This window comes from Aspergillus heteromorphus (assembly GCF_003184545.1).
Source record: "Aspergillus heteromorphus CBS 117.55 chromosome Unknown BO70scaffold_9, whole genome shotgun sequence".
NCBI classification, from domain to species: domain Eukaryota; kingdom Fungi; phylum Ascomycota; class Eurotiomycetes; order Eurotiales; family Aspergillaceae; genus Aspergillus; species Aspergillus heteromorphus.
Genome location: NW_020290414.1, coordinates 1,000,664 through 1,014,251, shown reverse-complemented (window position 1 = coordinate 1,014,251; position 13,588 = coordinate 1,000,664). Strand labels below are relative to the sequence as shown.

The following is a 13,588-nucleotide window of genomic DNA, read 5'->3' as shown; positions in this document are numbered from 1 at the left end:
CGCGGCAGTTTGTTATGAAACGCGTAGAATAGCGAAGATAAGATGTTCAGAGATGGTAAAATGAGGTAGAAGTCTGCAGGATGAGAGATAGAGACGAGAAGTAGCAAGGATTGGAGGAAGACACGTCTGCTAACCAGGTGGTCAAAGGGAGCATCTACAGACACAATATTGGGTGATCGTGGAGAGGAAGTTTTCGTGGGAACTTCTGGCAGGATTTCAAGGGCCCGTTTGATCATCCTACGTGTTTCTACGTGCATGTTTGTCTCGAGAAACTGCGTGATCTGTATTCTCGTTTTCTTTGTGACTATACGGCGGTTGGAGAAAGCGACCTAGATAGGGCTCACATATCACGGGATACAACCTCACGCTTTGCTGGTAGTAGTCTGGCTACTATTAACCAGTATTAATTCCCCCCCTCCCATTCTTTTTTTTTGCTACTAATCTGATACATGTAGCTCAATATAACTGTCTTTACCACTTATTACCCTGATTCAGACTCGCGGTAAAAGTCCAGATGCCGTGTGGGTATATAATTTCACAATTACCTAGGAGCGTGGAGTGGACAGAGGGGAGACATGGCAGAAAATACGAAAGAACCAAACACAGTAGTAAACTGTAAGTTACGCTATACTTGCATAGTGTGTTCAACTTCCGATTTATTGTGCTAGTGATTGCCTTCCTGATTCATCAAGCTCATCATATTCATCAAGTGCATACATCCATCCATTCTCTTACAATCCCAGCAATCTACTCCCCAAGAATACTGGCCAGGGTCTTGCTACCCTCCTCCGGCAGCCCCTTAGCATTGGTGGGGATCTCCTGGGACGCAAACGCCAAGAAAACCGACTCCCAATGTCCATCCTCAAAGCGGAACAACAAGGCACCATCCTCATAGATTCCATTGTCATACGACGGCGAGTTTCCCTGGTTCATATGGATGTCATGGATTCCGGACCCGTACGACGACCCAAAGATATACACCGTGGCCTTCTGGTTGATGGCATCCGTGAGGATGGGATCCAACTTGTCGAGGATATCATTGTCCGAGGTCTCCTCGGACGGCAGGAGAGTTCCCGCCTCGATGCTCACGAGACCCTCGGTGCGTAGGAAATCCAGACCCTTCAGTCCAGAGGTGGATTCTTCATGGCGGTAGTGGCGATATCTGTGCTCAGAGGACTGCAGAAGGTGGAATCCCTCGTCCAGGCTGGCCAGCTGGTCCAAGATCGGGTGAGTGAAGTTCCGGTTGAACCAGTAGACCAGGCGGGTATCCTTGTCGGTGGACTTGACGTTGATGGCGGCTTCGGGCTCCTTGCGCGAGTACTGATCGTCTTTGAAGTAGAGGTAGATGTGGGGGGACTTGGGGTCTTGCTGTTCGGTTTGGGCGTCGTAGCGGGTGGGCTGGCCGACCCAGACGCCGTAGTGGGGGATGGTCATCTTGGAACTTGGGAGATGAGTCTGTGGAGACGGAGAAAGTAGATTGAAGGGATGAGTGACAAATTGAAGCAATTGTGGTTGTTCAAGGCAGCTTATCAGCGATTACAGTGGAATATCAGCGGCAACAAAACGCGAGGGGTCACACCCCCTCTTATAAGCTCCAAGCACCGCACCACCCATCTCCGCGATTGTCACCCCGCTTCCTGGCCCCCTCGGAGCTGAAGACAAGCGAGTCCAGCTCCGGAGTGACGCACTGTGTCACCGTGTCACTAACCCACCCCGAGAGGCCTGATAAGCCAAGCGGCTGCCGGACTGGCCCCACGTGCCCTGAACGGGAGTGACGGGCCAGCCGAGACGGTGCGGGATGCCGTGGCCGCGGCGCCGCAGCCAACCAGCCGCAGCCCCTAAGGCTTAGCGGTGCCTAGCCGCCCACCCGTTATCGTCAGCCTGCGATGGCGTTTTCCCGTCAGCGCCCTTCATTGGCAGTGGCGTCGGGAGTTGGTGCGCTGATCAGCGTGGCCTGCTGTTTTGCCTTGATTTGCGTGGTGCCCTTGCGTCATTTGGCCCGGGCCTAGACTAGGCTGTTTACCAGCAAGGAGAGGGCGTTTGTGACGAGTGTCACCCCGTCCATTGCTACCAGGCCACACATCATATTCTGTGGGGTTGCGGATGTTCCGGGTATGTCGACTTGGGTTGGAGATCGGTAGGCAGAAAGGAAATGGACATATCATGAGGAATGCCAATCTGGGATGGTGTTTTTGTACCATGAGAAGAAGGATTGTATGTGGCAGTGACGTTGTAATCGACATCATTGTGTTATTGCAGTAGGAGGGTTGTGTATAAGGCAGACCGCTGATGTCGAGCAAAAAGTGAGTGTAAAAAGCTGCTGGAGACTGACAAAAGAAATGGGCGGGATTCTGCCGTCATATCTTTAGTCTCTTTCCACGTGTCGAGGAAGTTTATTTCTGGGGTAATCTCACCTTCACATACTACAATTTCCTGGAGGTAGTAGACAATAGGTATAGGAAAGCTGTCGACTAGAAAAACTGGCCTCCATGGATCCCCCGGAAGAGCCGACTCTCCAGCATCATATGTGTACACAAGCCGTGGTGAAGGGCTTGACTTGTGAAATCCTAAAGGCGATCGCCAAGGTCTTGAGTCGACTGAATCAGTGCTCTGCATCCCTTCTATTGAGAGCCTCTTGGGCCCATGCAAGCTCTGGTTCACTCTGAGGCCCCAAGCGATCCAAGACAAGATTGACTAAGAACCTACCCCAACCAGCCATCCACCAGCTCTCAATCATAATGTCTAGTGCGACACCATAATGAGCGAGAACCAGAAGAGCCATGCCATTCTCGTGCTGCAACAGATCCAGATACATTGAGTCCATAAGAGCGGGCCATCTCAAGATAGCGGCAGGATTCTCCAAGGTGGTGGACAGGTGCAACAAGTTGAGCAGCTCCCAAGACGATCTTGCGACCACTGAGCTCGGGCTGTCATAGCAGGCAACGCCATCATCTTGCCGCTGTCTTTCGTGCAGACTCAGTAGACGGGTATACAACTCCTGGGATTGCGTCATTTCCGGCCTGTCGCGTGGCTGACGACCAACTTGCAGCAAATCCCTCATCCTCCCTGCTTCTATCCACGGTCGGGCCTGGCGTACAATAGAAGCAACTCCTCGAACAAGTTTGAAGACCTCGAGAACATCTGAGACACTCTGGGCCCTCGGGTGGGCTTTTGGCCCGTACGCAGCAAACGCGAACGTGGCGACAAAACAGGAGAATGCGAACAGCGCGTGACAATTTTCTGGTGTCACATTATTCAAAAGTGGGGTACATAAAGACAACGAAGTGTTGTGGTGAGTCATGGCCGCTTCTATATACTGATGCCGTCGCTCGATCGAACCGTGGTGACCTAAGTGGAGGGCTGACAACGACAGCATGCTGTGCATTAGAAACGGGTGCGAGAGAGCCTCTTGCGGAACAAAGACACGCAGTACCGTATCTGTTGACTTTTCGTGTATTAGTGTCTGCACCGTCGCCACGTGCCAGTGGTTCAAGAGCTCCAATTCCAGCAGTGGAAGCCGGGGGCCTTCATGTACCAGCGAGTTGGCGCGGATGAACGGTTCTTCAACCCTATGATGCGGTGGCGCTTGTATGAAATGGCTCTTGAATACACATGACACCTTCTTCTTCTGGCATGGGCCGCAAGTGGGCCGAGACTCGTCGCATTTTATCCTGCGTTGTTTGCATTGGACACAGCCGTGGTGGGATTTCGTATGCGAGCGCCGCAGGGGCATCGCCTTTCTCTTTGCTATTGACCTCGGGAGCCCCGTGAGGCCGAGCTGCTATTGACCGTGGCCTGTAATCTGCCACGACTAGGCAGACGGGAGAAGAAAGATGAATCAATAATTCCCGGGGGGCGGGGGGGGGGAAATCGAGATCGGACCCGGGATCAAACCCTGAGGCATGGCTTTCGCGTGATTTATACCCGATCGGGCATGGTTTTCGGGGGTGGGTCCGACCATCGGCTAACCATCCAATCAGCCCTCCGTCGTCGCGCTGCCGATCTATTCTCGTTCTGCATAACCCGCGATAAACCGTCGCGTGGGCTCCGAGATTCGATTTATCCTCATTCATCACTGACGATGTGCAAGTAAAACCCAAAGGTTGCGTTTCCGGTCACTTTATGCGCCCTGTGGGACCAGGGGCCTCCCGATAAGGTTGACACAGCCTTCGTTCACCTTCAGAATGCCGTTTGTTTTGCTGGAATCGGCATAGTTCTCGACTGGCCTTGACGAATGTACCTGACCGATGGCGATGGCTTAAATACCTGTTCTTCTCTCGCCCTTTCTGGGCCTCACTCGGCTCAAGAACCTGAATCTTACGCGCTTCCACCAGACGAACGGAGATAATAAAGAACGACCTGGACAAGAAAAGGGAGAACGAACAATGAGTCTTGCAGCACGCTCGAGCTTCGAGTACTACTATTACTATCCCTCCCTTGCTGCGGCGGTGATATTCATCGTCTGCTTTCTGCTCACGACGCTTCTCCATACGTACCAGCTCATCCGCACCAAAACATGGTTTTTCATACCGTTTGTCATCGGAGGTTACTGTGAGTGGAGAGGGCTTGCGTGCTAGCTGGATTCTATATCCGACTGATACCTGAAACAGTTGAATGGATCGGGTATTGCGCCCGCGCTATATCGAGCAATCAGTCCCCCAATTGGACTCTAGGGCCATTCCTAATCCAGTCTTTGCTCCCTCTGGTTGCGCCGTCTCTGTTCGCTGCCAGTGTCTACATGGAACTGGGGAGACTGATCATTATTCTTCATGCTCAGAAATACAGTCTTATCCGGGTGAACTGGCTAACCAAAACTTTCGTGACCGGGGATGTCTTATCCTTCTTACTCCAGGCTGGAGGTACGCTTCATTCTCCACGATACCTTCACCTATAACCGCTACACGACCACTAACAATCTATGTCTACAGGGGCCGGTCTCATGAGTAGTCATTCCGAGAGTGGTGTGCAAACTGGCTCGCACGTCATCGTCGTCGGTCTCGTCGTACAGATCCTCTTCTTCGGCTTCTTCATCATCTCCACGGGCATCTTCCACAATCGAATGAACAATAACCCGACATCATACTCTCTTGGTTCGGGCATAAACTGGCAGAAATTAATCTGGGTGCTGTACTCGGCCAGCGTTCTTATCCTGGTCCGGTCAGTATATCGTCTTGTGGAATACATTGAGGGGTTCGGGGGGTATTTGATCTCGCATGAGGCATACCTCTATGTATTCGATGCGTTGCTCATGTTTGTGGTCATGTTGATATTCCATGTTGTTCATCCAAGCGAGCTCAATGCTTGGCTGAACTCAGGCGGCCTTGTCAGCAAGGGATTTAGGTTTGAAAGGCTACGTGGGGGCGAAGTACCTATCAACTAGACAGTTGCAGATATAGAGATGTTTCATTGCGCAGAAGACAAGCAAAAGTAGATTCGCCTTACTAAACGGTCAGCTGACCAGTACATTCAAACAGGCCGCCTTCCCCACGTCCATCCGCAGCGCTCTTTCCACCCGGCCGAACGCATTGTTCCCTGGCCTAGTGACTCTTCTGTGGTCGATAGGTGTCAATTTTTGAACGTAAATCTCTTGCTGATTGCGCGTGCATTCAAATCAAGAGCCCCAACAACTTCCTGAATGTCGTCATCCGTGGTTCGTGGATTGATCGTGCACATCCGAAGACACACTGCTCCATCGAGGCACGTGGTGAAGATCACGGCGATATTCTGCGACACTAACTCCTTAGACACGAGACTATTCATTTCGTTGATAGCATCCTCATCCAGACCCTTCGGTTTGAATCGAAAATTAAGAACCGCCATCGTGCTGGGCGAGACGATTTCCCAATCTTCCAGCTGCCTTAACTTTCGTTCAACAAGTTCGCCAAGATCGAAGCCGCGCGAGATCATCCTATCGATCATATCCATCCCAAGAATCTGCATGGAGAACCAGAGTCGCATGTGGCGTGCAGGTCGCGTCAACTCAATTCCATAATTCCACGGATTATCCACCCCGTGGTCGAAGTCGCGCAGGAAGTGCGCAGTGGTGGCAAAGCTCTCGGGTGGGTGGGACTTGTCTTTGAAAAGAACAACGCTGCATCCGAGGGTTTGGAACAACCATTTGTGTGGGTCCCAGGCAATGCTGTCGGCACGTCCTATGCCGTTGAGAAGGTCCCTGTGGGGCTTGCAGAAGGCAACGGATCCTCCGTAGGCCGCATCGACATGCATCCACATTTTGTGCTCGCATGCTATGTCTGCTATCTCGTTCAGAGGATCAACGCTTCCGGTGCTGGTTGTCCCACTAGTGGCGACAACTAGATATGGCTTCAGGCCATATTGGATATCCTCGGTGATGGCACGACGAAGGTGGTCCGTACTCATCTGAAACTTTGAATTGTGAGGTACAGTCCTTATCTGATGGTCTAGGAGCCCCGTGACGCGGAGTGCCTTTGCAATGCAGAAGTGAGTATCGTCTGTCACGTAAGCCACGCCTTTCTGACGCATATCTTCCTTCAGGAGCTGATCCCGTGCGACTGTGACCGCCGTCAAACAGGCAATAGAGGCACCGGAGACAAATTGACCACCCGCCGTCGGAGGCAGTCCAAATTGTTCAGCAACATAGCGAATGACAGATTCCTCGGTGGCACAAATACCGGCTCCCGACTCGGAGCTCCCGGCATAGTTGTTGAAGGCTGTGGTGAGAACGTCTCCCAGCCATGATAATGGTGAGGCTGGTGATGGCACAAACGAGAAGAATTTTGGATGACCGATATTGTATCGATAGGAGAGAATCTCTTCGGCGTCTTTGAGAACACCTTCTATCGAGCGTCCTTTGTCGGGAGGGCGAAGACTTGATAGTTTCGCTGCCTGGTCTTTGCTTGGGAGATTGATTATCTTGTTTCGATCGCAAAGAAGATTTTGCTTTTCAACAAGCCCGGGAAGCTCGCGAAAGACCTCCCATACAGATTGATCCATGATGAAAGCGCACGAATGAAAGTCTTTGGGATCTCTGTGGTATAATAAAGATCTTTGTGCGAGATCTTGTGTATTCTGTGATGGGGTAAAATACATGCAGCTTGAATTTACCGACTCTGGATGCCAGAACCCCGGCTTTTATCGCTTATATTTATATTTGATTTGCCCCATTTCGATCAGCCATACGGTAGGTACACCCTTTCAGACATCTATCAGGAAACAGGACGCACTTCCTTGCATTGACGATCTCTCACCCACGACGGTAATTTAAGCCGGTGCAGATCCTAGCCAAAGCCCGGCACAAAAAACGCCCTCAAATCTTGACAGCCGGTGACTATCGAGGTATTGCAGGATAGATCCATTTTTGTATCAACAGTGATTCATGTATTTTGCCTTCAATGTTATGTCATGTGGCACCTGTCACTTTCAAGGTTGACCAGGTTCCAGGGTTCTATCTTACTAATTTTTGGGTCATTGTGGCCCGGGGCCTGGCTAGTACCCAGAGTTTAAACAGCATGCAAAAACAGGGAAGCGGTCACTGTCATCCGGGTTCCAGCCGAATAGCTTTCGAGTCGACCCTCTGATATTCGCCCCTCTTCGACCATCTTGCACACACCCATGTGCATCTATGACACTGTCACATTGCAGTCGAAGCAGCCTATATATACCTTACCAAAGCGATTGGTGATTTCCCGCAGGGTCGAGAAGGGTCAAGAAGGTTCCGGGCACTAGGTGGGAATATGTGGATGGCTAAATGGCGCATATCATCATGCTTCCACGTTTTGTCCGAGTCGACTAGAGAAAAGAATATGCGCGTGCCATTTTAAGCCTTGCTATGTGTGGGGTGATCATTGACTTAGCAGGCTCGTACATTCAGAGTCTATAGAGGTTACATTCCAGCCAGCCACATTTCGGTAAGAACCTGGCAGACAATCAACCATAGCACGGACAGTTTAACTTTTTGACGCCGAGCCTGCTCCAATGATGTCTATGCACTTCTATAGAAGTCTTGTTTACCTGAAGCTGCGACGCACGCGCCTGTTTCCAGCTACACGGTTCCCCAGAGGTCTTTAAGCCGGAGGATGTGAGACACGGCTTCTGTCCGAAGGATCAAGTCTCTCCCACCAGAAACCCAAGAATATCTCCAGTCTCCCTGTCTTCCACTTTGGCATCGGGTTGTTCTCCAGGAAGAGATAGCGCTTTGGCCGCTGGAACCCTTGTTTTTATGGCTAAGGCAAGGATTTGTCAAAGCCAAGTTTCTCCAATAGGGACGAATGACAATCTTCAGCCCTCAACATTGTAGTGCGGTAGGTGTTACCATTGTTCTCTTGCCGATTGAGCAGGTTTCCGACAACTGTTTGTGTCTGGTGATGTCCAATGGGGGTCTTGTGTAGCGGCCTGTTAGAAGAGGCATCACTTCTCATGGGGAAGCAGGTATGATTTGTTGGATGCCCCTGGATCAATTAAAAGCCACAGACTCTACCGATTGAAGTAGCCAGGTAGTTGGTGAGATAATGCAAAAAAAAAAAAAAAAAAAGCTTCTATAGGGCAGGTGCGGTATTTCATCCACACAACCATCTTCTTATATCTGCTTGCTTAATCTACCAACTCTATTCGCCTTTGATTCTGTGTCATAGCGGCATATATGATCATACTGTGGGGTTTCGGAATAACTGGGCCAGTAATCTATCCTTGTACGGTCACCTGTTGCTCTTGCTCCTCCAACCTCCCCGGAGTTTTGTCCCTAACCCTCATTGTCGCCAACACCCCGCATCAGGTACATGTAACCAACACACACCGCATTCCACAACCAGCATTGCACAGTCCAGCTTCTGCACTGGCGTCGCGTTTTGCATGTATAAAGTCGTATAAAGTCAGAAAAAGCCCACTGAAGTCCTGGTAGTATGCTGTGACCAAAGAAAAAGGGTTAGAAATAGCACATAATACTCGAGTTGCGAGTCTGATCCTTTACAACTCAGCGGGAACTTTTTCGAAAGAAATTTGGCTTATGTCGGCAAAACAGAAGCAATTACTTCATCAAAGCATCATTGGTCTAGTGGTAGAATTCATCGTTGCCATCGATGAGGCCCGTGTTCGATTCACGGATGATGCAAAGCAATTTCTTTTTTGGACCTTTAATTTTGATCTCTATAAAGGGTTGGTGTGGAGGCCAATGCCAATACCATTTTCTTTTTTTTTTTTGCCATAGCCATTCGTGTCCACGTTTTATTTCATTTTATTTTTTTTGGCCACCTGTCTGCGAATCCCCCCCCCCCCCCCCCCCCAATCTATCTACATAGTAAAGAACCACAGCTTCATTCACCCGGCCCACGCTAAAACCTCGCCCAACCAGGCTAACCGCCCCCAGTCTAGATACAGTTGAGCTGGGTTGAACCGGTTGAACCCCAGCACGATTGTTGACCGTTGAGGATTCCCCACTTTGTCTCCGTATCCATCTATCTATCTGCAAAACATGCTCAACACTGAATGTTTGCGGGACGGGCCGCCGCGTGCAATTGTTCTTGACGGCAGAAGGGGTGGACTATTATTACAGATAGATCCCTTTGGACATTATTCTAGATGTGTAGGTGGATACCAGGTAAAGGTTTCATAGCATGTCCTAGTCTGTTTCGTCAAACATCTGGAGAAGAGAGAGAGAGTTTTGCTTGTACATCATGAGATATGGGAAATTTGGCAAATCGCCATTTCCCATCATCGAGGAATTAATAATACCCATGACAATGAAAGTCATATGTGAGCGTGGTAAATGGACCCTCCGCGGGGTGAGGATGGTTATAGCACCGCAAGGGGCGGGCCTGAGGGTCCCTCTGCCCGCCTCCTCCCTTTTACCGGGAATCTCCGTGATGCCTGCCACCACCAGATTTATCCACGGTCAACCTGGCATCATTGATCCGATTGGACTCGAGTCTGTTCCGGAAATCGACCCGTTCTCATCAGATAAGATTGGGGAATGACGGCCCAGACACCCAAACGGCCTCATCTTACGTCCGCTGGCTCGGCGTTCCGCTATGATGATGGCTGACTGACGTCTCCTCCCACAAATATCTCTTATCAAATATTTCTCCCCCCCTCAACCTTACCCATAACCATCCTCGAAGAACTCTCACCGGGAACAGAAAAAGAAGGACCAGCGAGTCCAGACAACAATGGAAAACTCTAAGGAGGGGGGTCCAGCCTCCCAAACTCAACCTGTACCCCAACAGCCGCAAGGTTTAAACGCAGCGCTGAAGTTGGAGAGCCCGGGCGTGAAGAGAATCGAGGCTTTGTCATCTCACCTGCAACCCATCGATCGAGTGCTTCTCTTCTTTGGGATTTTTCTCATCGCCTATGTCTATGGTCTGGATGGGCTGGTGCGAGGGACCTATCAGGTATCATTCTTCTGTCGTTTGATATTGCAGGGAAATGCTAACATCGATGTAGCCATATGCCACGGCTTCGTACGGCTCCCACAGTTTACTGTCGAGTGTAGATATTCTTCGTGCGGTTATTGCTGCTGCGGCACAGGTATATGACTTCCCTTTCCTCACCAGGCGATGCCTATCGGACGACTAACATGCCTGGAATATCAGCCAACGGCGGCTAAAATCGCCGATGTTTTCGGGAGAATCGAGTTGATCTTGATCTCGGTGCTGTTTTATACCGTTGGTATGAAATGCCACCGTGGATATTAAGTGGTTCCCTCTGACTCTGACTGTTCAGGCACAATCATTGAGACGTCTTCGACTACGGTCGAGCAATTTGCTGCAGGTGCCGTTCTATACCAGGTAAATACCCATGCCCCTTGAATTCTGCGCATATCATTCCTCTCTCTAACACTGAAGTCTTTGTAGATCGGCTACACCGCGATCATCCTGCTGGTTGAGGTGTTGGTCGCGGATGTCACTTCGCTTCGCTCCCGCCTACTGTTTTCGTATATCCCGGCCCTGCCGTTTATAGTAAGCGGATAAATGGTAACAACGTCGATGTCCAGGAGCACTAATGGTTGTTAGATCAACACCTGGATTAGTGGAGATGTCACCGGAGCTGTATTGAGGGTGACCACGTGGCGCTGGGGCGTTGGCATGTTTACCATAATCTACCCCGGTAGGTAAACTCCAGCAGGAATCGTCGTCGCTAAGCGAGCTCTAGTATGCACACTCCCTCTTCTTGCTACCCTCTGCATCGTCCACCGCAGAGCGAAAAGGAATGGCGCCTTGGATAATATTCGAAGCTCCTATCGGACGCTGGGTGCCTGGAAGCTGACCAAGGAACTATTCTGGTACTTGGATGTGATTGGCATCATTCTCCTGATTGCCTTTCTTGGCTTGGTTCTGGTGCCTTTCACGATAGCCGGAGGCCTTTCTTCACAATGGAAGAAGGCCAAGATTATCGCCCCCCTGGTTATCGGGCTGTGTTGCATACCGGCGTGGGTTATTTGGGAGAGGTTTTGCAAACATCCGATGGTTCCATTCAAAGTTGAAAACATTCCTTCCTAACATGCGAGGGGAATAACTGACGTCTCGCAGCTCTTAAAAGATCGCGCAGTCTGGGGAGCGCTGGGAATTGCTCTCATGCTGAACACCGGTAAGGCTCATCCCGTTTTATGACCCATTATCTAACCACGTGTAGCGTGGACGCTCCAGGGCGAATACTTATACACTGTTCTTATTGTTAGCTTTGATGAGAGCATCACAAGCGCGACGAGGATCAGATCCCTCTACAGCTTTGCCTCAGTCATCACGGGGTCCATACTCGGACTTGTCGTCTTCAAGGTTCGACGACTCAAGCCATTCATCGTGGGAGGCACTCTCCTGTTCATGGTGGCTTTCGGGATCTTGATCTATTATCGCGGAGGACCGACCTCGTCTAGCCACTCGGGAATAATTGGCGGACAGATCCTTCTGGGAATTGGTACGTTCGCATCTGCAAATGCTGTTCGATATCACATAGTAACTGGCGTGTCTTTTAGCGGGAGGATTGTTTCCCTACCCTGCTCAGGCGAGCATTCAGGCTGCCACGAAACACGAACGTGAGTTGATTCCCTACCAACCCCGCAGAAAAATCCCTAACAGATCATCCCAGATCTGGCCGTGGTCACAAGTTTCTTCCTAGCCTGTTACAATATCGGTAGCGCACTGGGAGGGAGCATTTCCGGTGCCATATGGACGCAAGTTCTCCCCGAGGAGCTGAATAAGAGACTTGGAAATGCCACCCTGGCCGCGCAAGCGTATTCGGATCCCTTCACCTTCAGCACTATGCATGCCATGGGCACGCCCGATCGAGATGCGGTTGTAGGTGCGTACAAGTACGCACAACGGCTCTTGTGTATCACTGGAATCTGCCTGACGGTGCCGCTGGTGGCATTCTCGATGTGTACTCGCAACTTGGTGCTCACTAAAGAGCAAAGCTTTGCTGATGCTGAGGAGGATACCGATGCTGTCTGATCTCTTTCTTTCGGGGTCGTAACTGGGGATGTCGGTGGCTCTGTGTGGTCGCTTTGTACATACTCAGCGTCTGTTGTCATTGCTTAGTTAGGAAAATTCTGGCTTTTGCTCAGAGTCGTAAACAGATTTGTCAGACCTTGCATGGTATCTTATCTAACGTGAGGGCCTCTTCTACTAGTATGAAAAATATGGGCTACGCTGATATGCATGCAGAAAGATATACGAATACCCCGAAAACGATTCGCAATTTGACAGGACTTCCGCTGCGAAGTAAAGAATTTAAAACGACTTCGCGCAAGCCTTGCACACCACGAGCATATACTTCCTTTCTTGGCCGTGGTAACTGTTGAAACCGACTTTAGTATAATTTCTGCCCTGGCAGACATGGACCTAGACGCGTTTCTCAATGGCCATTGTCACCAAGCCCCGGGGTATACCACACAGCACCTGGTGGCTGAAGCGGCGAATCTGGCTAATACCCTGGGCTTTTTGTATCGAGGTCTGCAGTCCCCGGAACTAGGTTACAAATGCTGTCACGCAGATTTGAAGCCGGAAAACATCCTGGTCTCTTATGAAGGGGACTTGGATCCGGTCAGAAAATGGATAATGACCAATTTCCGCAATTCCTGTTTCACGCAGACGGAGGACAGCAAAATTCTATCCGGCAAAATTTGATGCCAGTTTGCGGACCATGCCAAACCATATATCCACGCATCCCAAGCCAGATGCGAGGATCATGTAAGAAGCTCTTCTCAATTGCATGGGTCCCATCAGACTAAGTAGTTTAGATGAATATGCTCCCAGAACCCCATCAGCCCTCTGCAGATCACGGAAGAGGCTCTGTGTAGTCTAATGAGCCTGTAAGCCATAGACAATAGCTTTTTTGACCTCATCTTTTCCTTTGGAGATAAGCCGCGTATCTCAGATGCTGGTCTGGGGAAAATGAAAGTGAAGCAGGGAGGCCACGGTTCGTATGGTATTGTCGACGCGTGCTCCAAGCGAGATTATCAGATCTACTGCTATAACAGACATGTAGTACCTGCTTGTTTATACCGACAAATATAGAGTCGGTAGAAGTATAAAGTGGAAAATTCGCCAGATAGCCGTGTTCCATCGGCACAGCCCATCAGAAAATGGTGATCTCTGGATCTTCTCCATGTAAAACCTGGTTC

At 50.3% G+C, this 13,588-nt stretch overlaps 5 protein-coding genes and 1 non-coding gene across 6 annotated transcripts; 3 read left to right on the top strand and 3 right to left on the bottom strand.

Moving 5' to 3' along the window:
- Nucleotides 1–643: 643 nt before the first annotated feature.
- On the bottom strand, nucleotides 644–1,672 carry BO70DRAFT_232876 (uncharacterized protein). The gene has a single exon (XM_025538801.1). The coding sequence runs from the start codon at nucleotides 1,432–1,434 to the stop codon at nucleotides 748–750; it is 687 nt and encodes a 228-aa protein (XP_025400399.1). The 5' UTR covers nucleotides 1,435–1,672; the 3' UTR covers nucleotides 644–747.
- Nucleotides 1,673–2,452: 780 nt separating this feature from the next.
- On the bottom strand, nucleotides 2,453–3,848 carry BO70DRAFT_232878 (Zn(II)2Cys6 transcription factor). Its single transcript, XM_025538802.1, has one exon. The coding sequence runs from the start codon at nucleotides 3,731–3,733 to the stop codon at nucleotides 2,603–2,605; it is 1,131 nt and encodes a 376-aa protein (XP_025400398.1). The 5' UTR covers nucleotides 3,734–3,848; the 3' UTR covers nucleotides 2,453–2,602.
- A 537-nt stretch (nucleotides 3,849–4,385) lies between these two features.
- Nucleotides 4,386–5,380, top strand: BO70DRAFT_424419 (RTA1 domain-containing protein; the record flags this gene model as incomplete). Its single annotated transcript, XM_025547622.1, has 3 exons — nucleotides 4,386–4,551; nucleotides 4,611–4,859; nucleotides 4,929–5,380. 3 exons carry the CDS (start codon nucleotides 4,386–4,388, stop codon nucleotides 5,378–5,380), a joined length of 867 nt encoding a protein of 288 aa, XP_025400397.1.
- A 197-nt stretch (nucleotides 5,381–5,577) lies between these two features.
- BO70DRAFT_313514 (pyridoxal phosphate-dependent decarboxylase family protein) lies at nucleotides 5,578–7,011 on the bottom strand (the record flags this gene model as incomplete). The annotated part of the gene is made up of 1 exon (XM_025540245.1): nucleotides 5,578–7,011. A coding segment is annotated over exon 1 (1,395 nt), but the record flags the coding sequence as incomplete, so codon positions are not given.
- Nucleotides 7,012–9,014: 2,003 nt separating this feature from the next.
- BO70DRAFT_t135 lies at nucleotides 9,015–9,085 on the top strand. The gene has a single exon. It is a non-coding gene; the product is annotated as a tRNA-Gly (tRNA).
- A 1,054-nt stretch (nucleotides 9,086–10,139) lies between these two features.
- sit1 (putative siderochrome-iron transporter Sit1) lies at nucleotides 10,140–12,416 on the top strand (the record flags this gene model as incomplete). The annotated part of the gene is made up of 11 exons (XM_025547621.1): nucleotides 10,140–10,361; nucleotides 10,414–10,497; nucleotides 10,563–10,638; nucleotides 10,693–10,757; nucleotides 10,824–10,928; nucleotides 10,983–11,076; nucleotides 11,122–11,447; nucleotides 11,499–11,556; nucleotides 11,602–11,883; nucleotides 11,942–12,001; nucleotides 12,055–12,416. 11 exons carry the CDS (start codon nucleotides 10,140–10,142, stop codon nucleotides 12,414–12,416), a joined length of 1,734 nt encoding a protein of 577 aa, XP_025400395.1.
- Between the last annotated feature and the right edge of the window lie 1,172 nt (nucleotides 12,417–13,588).

Excerpts from the sequence above, each read along its gene's own strand:
- BO70DRAFT_232876 (XM_025538801.1), bottom strand. The coding sequence starts at position 1,434 with ATGACCATCCCCCACTACGGCGTCTGGGTCGGCCAGCCCACCCGCTAC.
- BO70DRAFT_232878 (XM_025538802.1), bottom strand. The coding sequence starts at position 3,733 with ATGCCCCTGCGGCGCTCGCATACGAAATCCCACCACGGCTGTGTCCAA.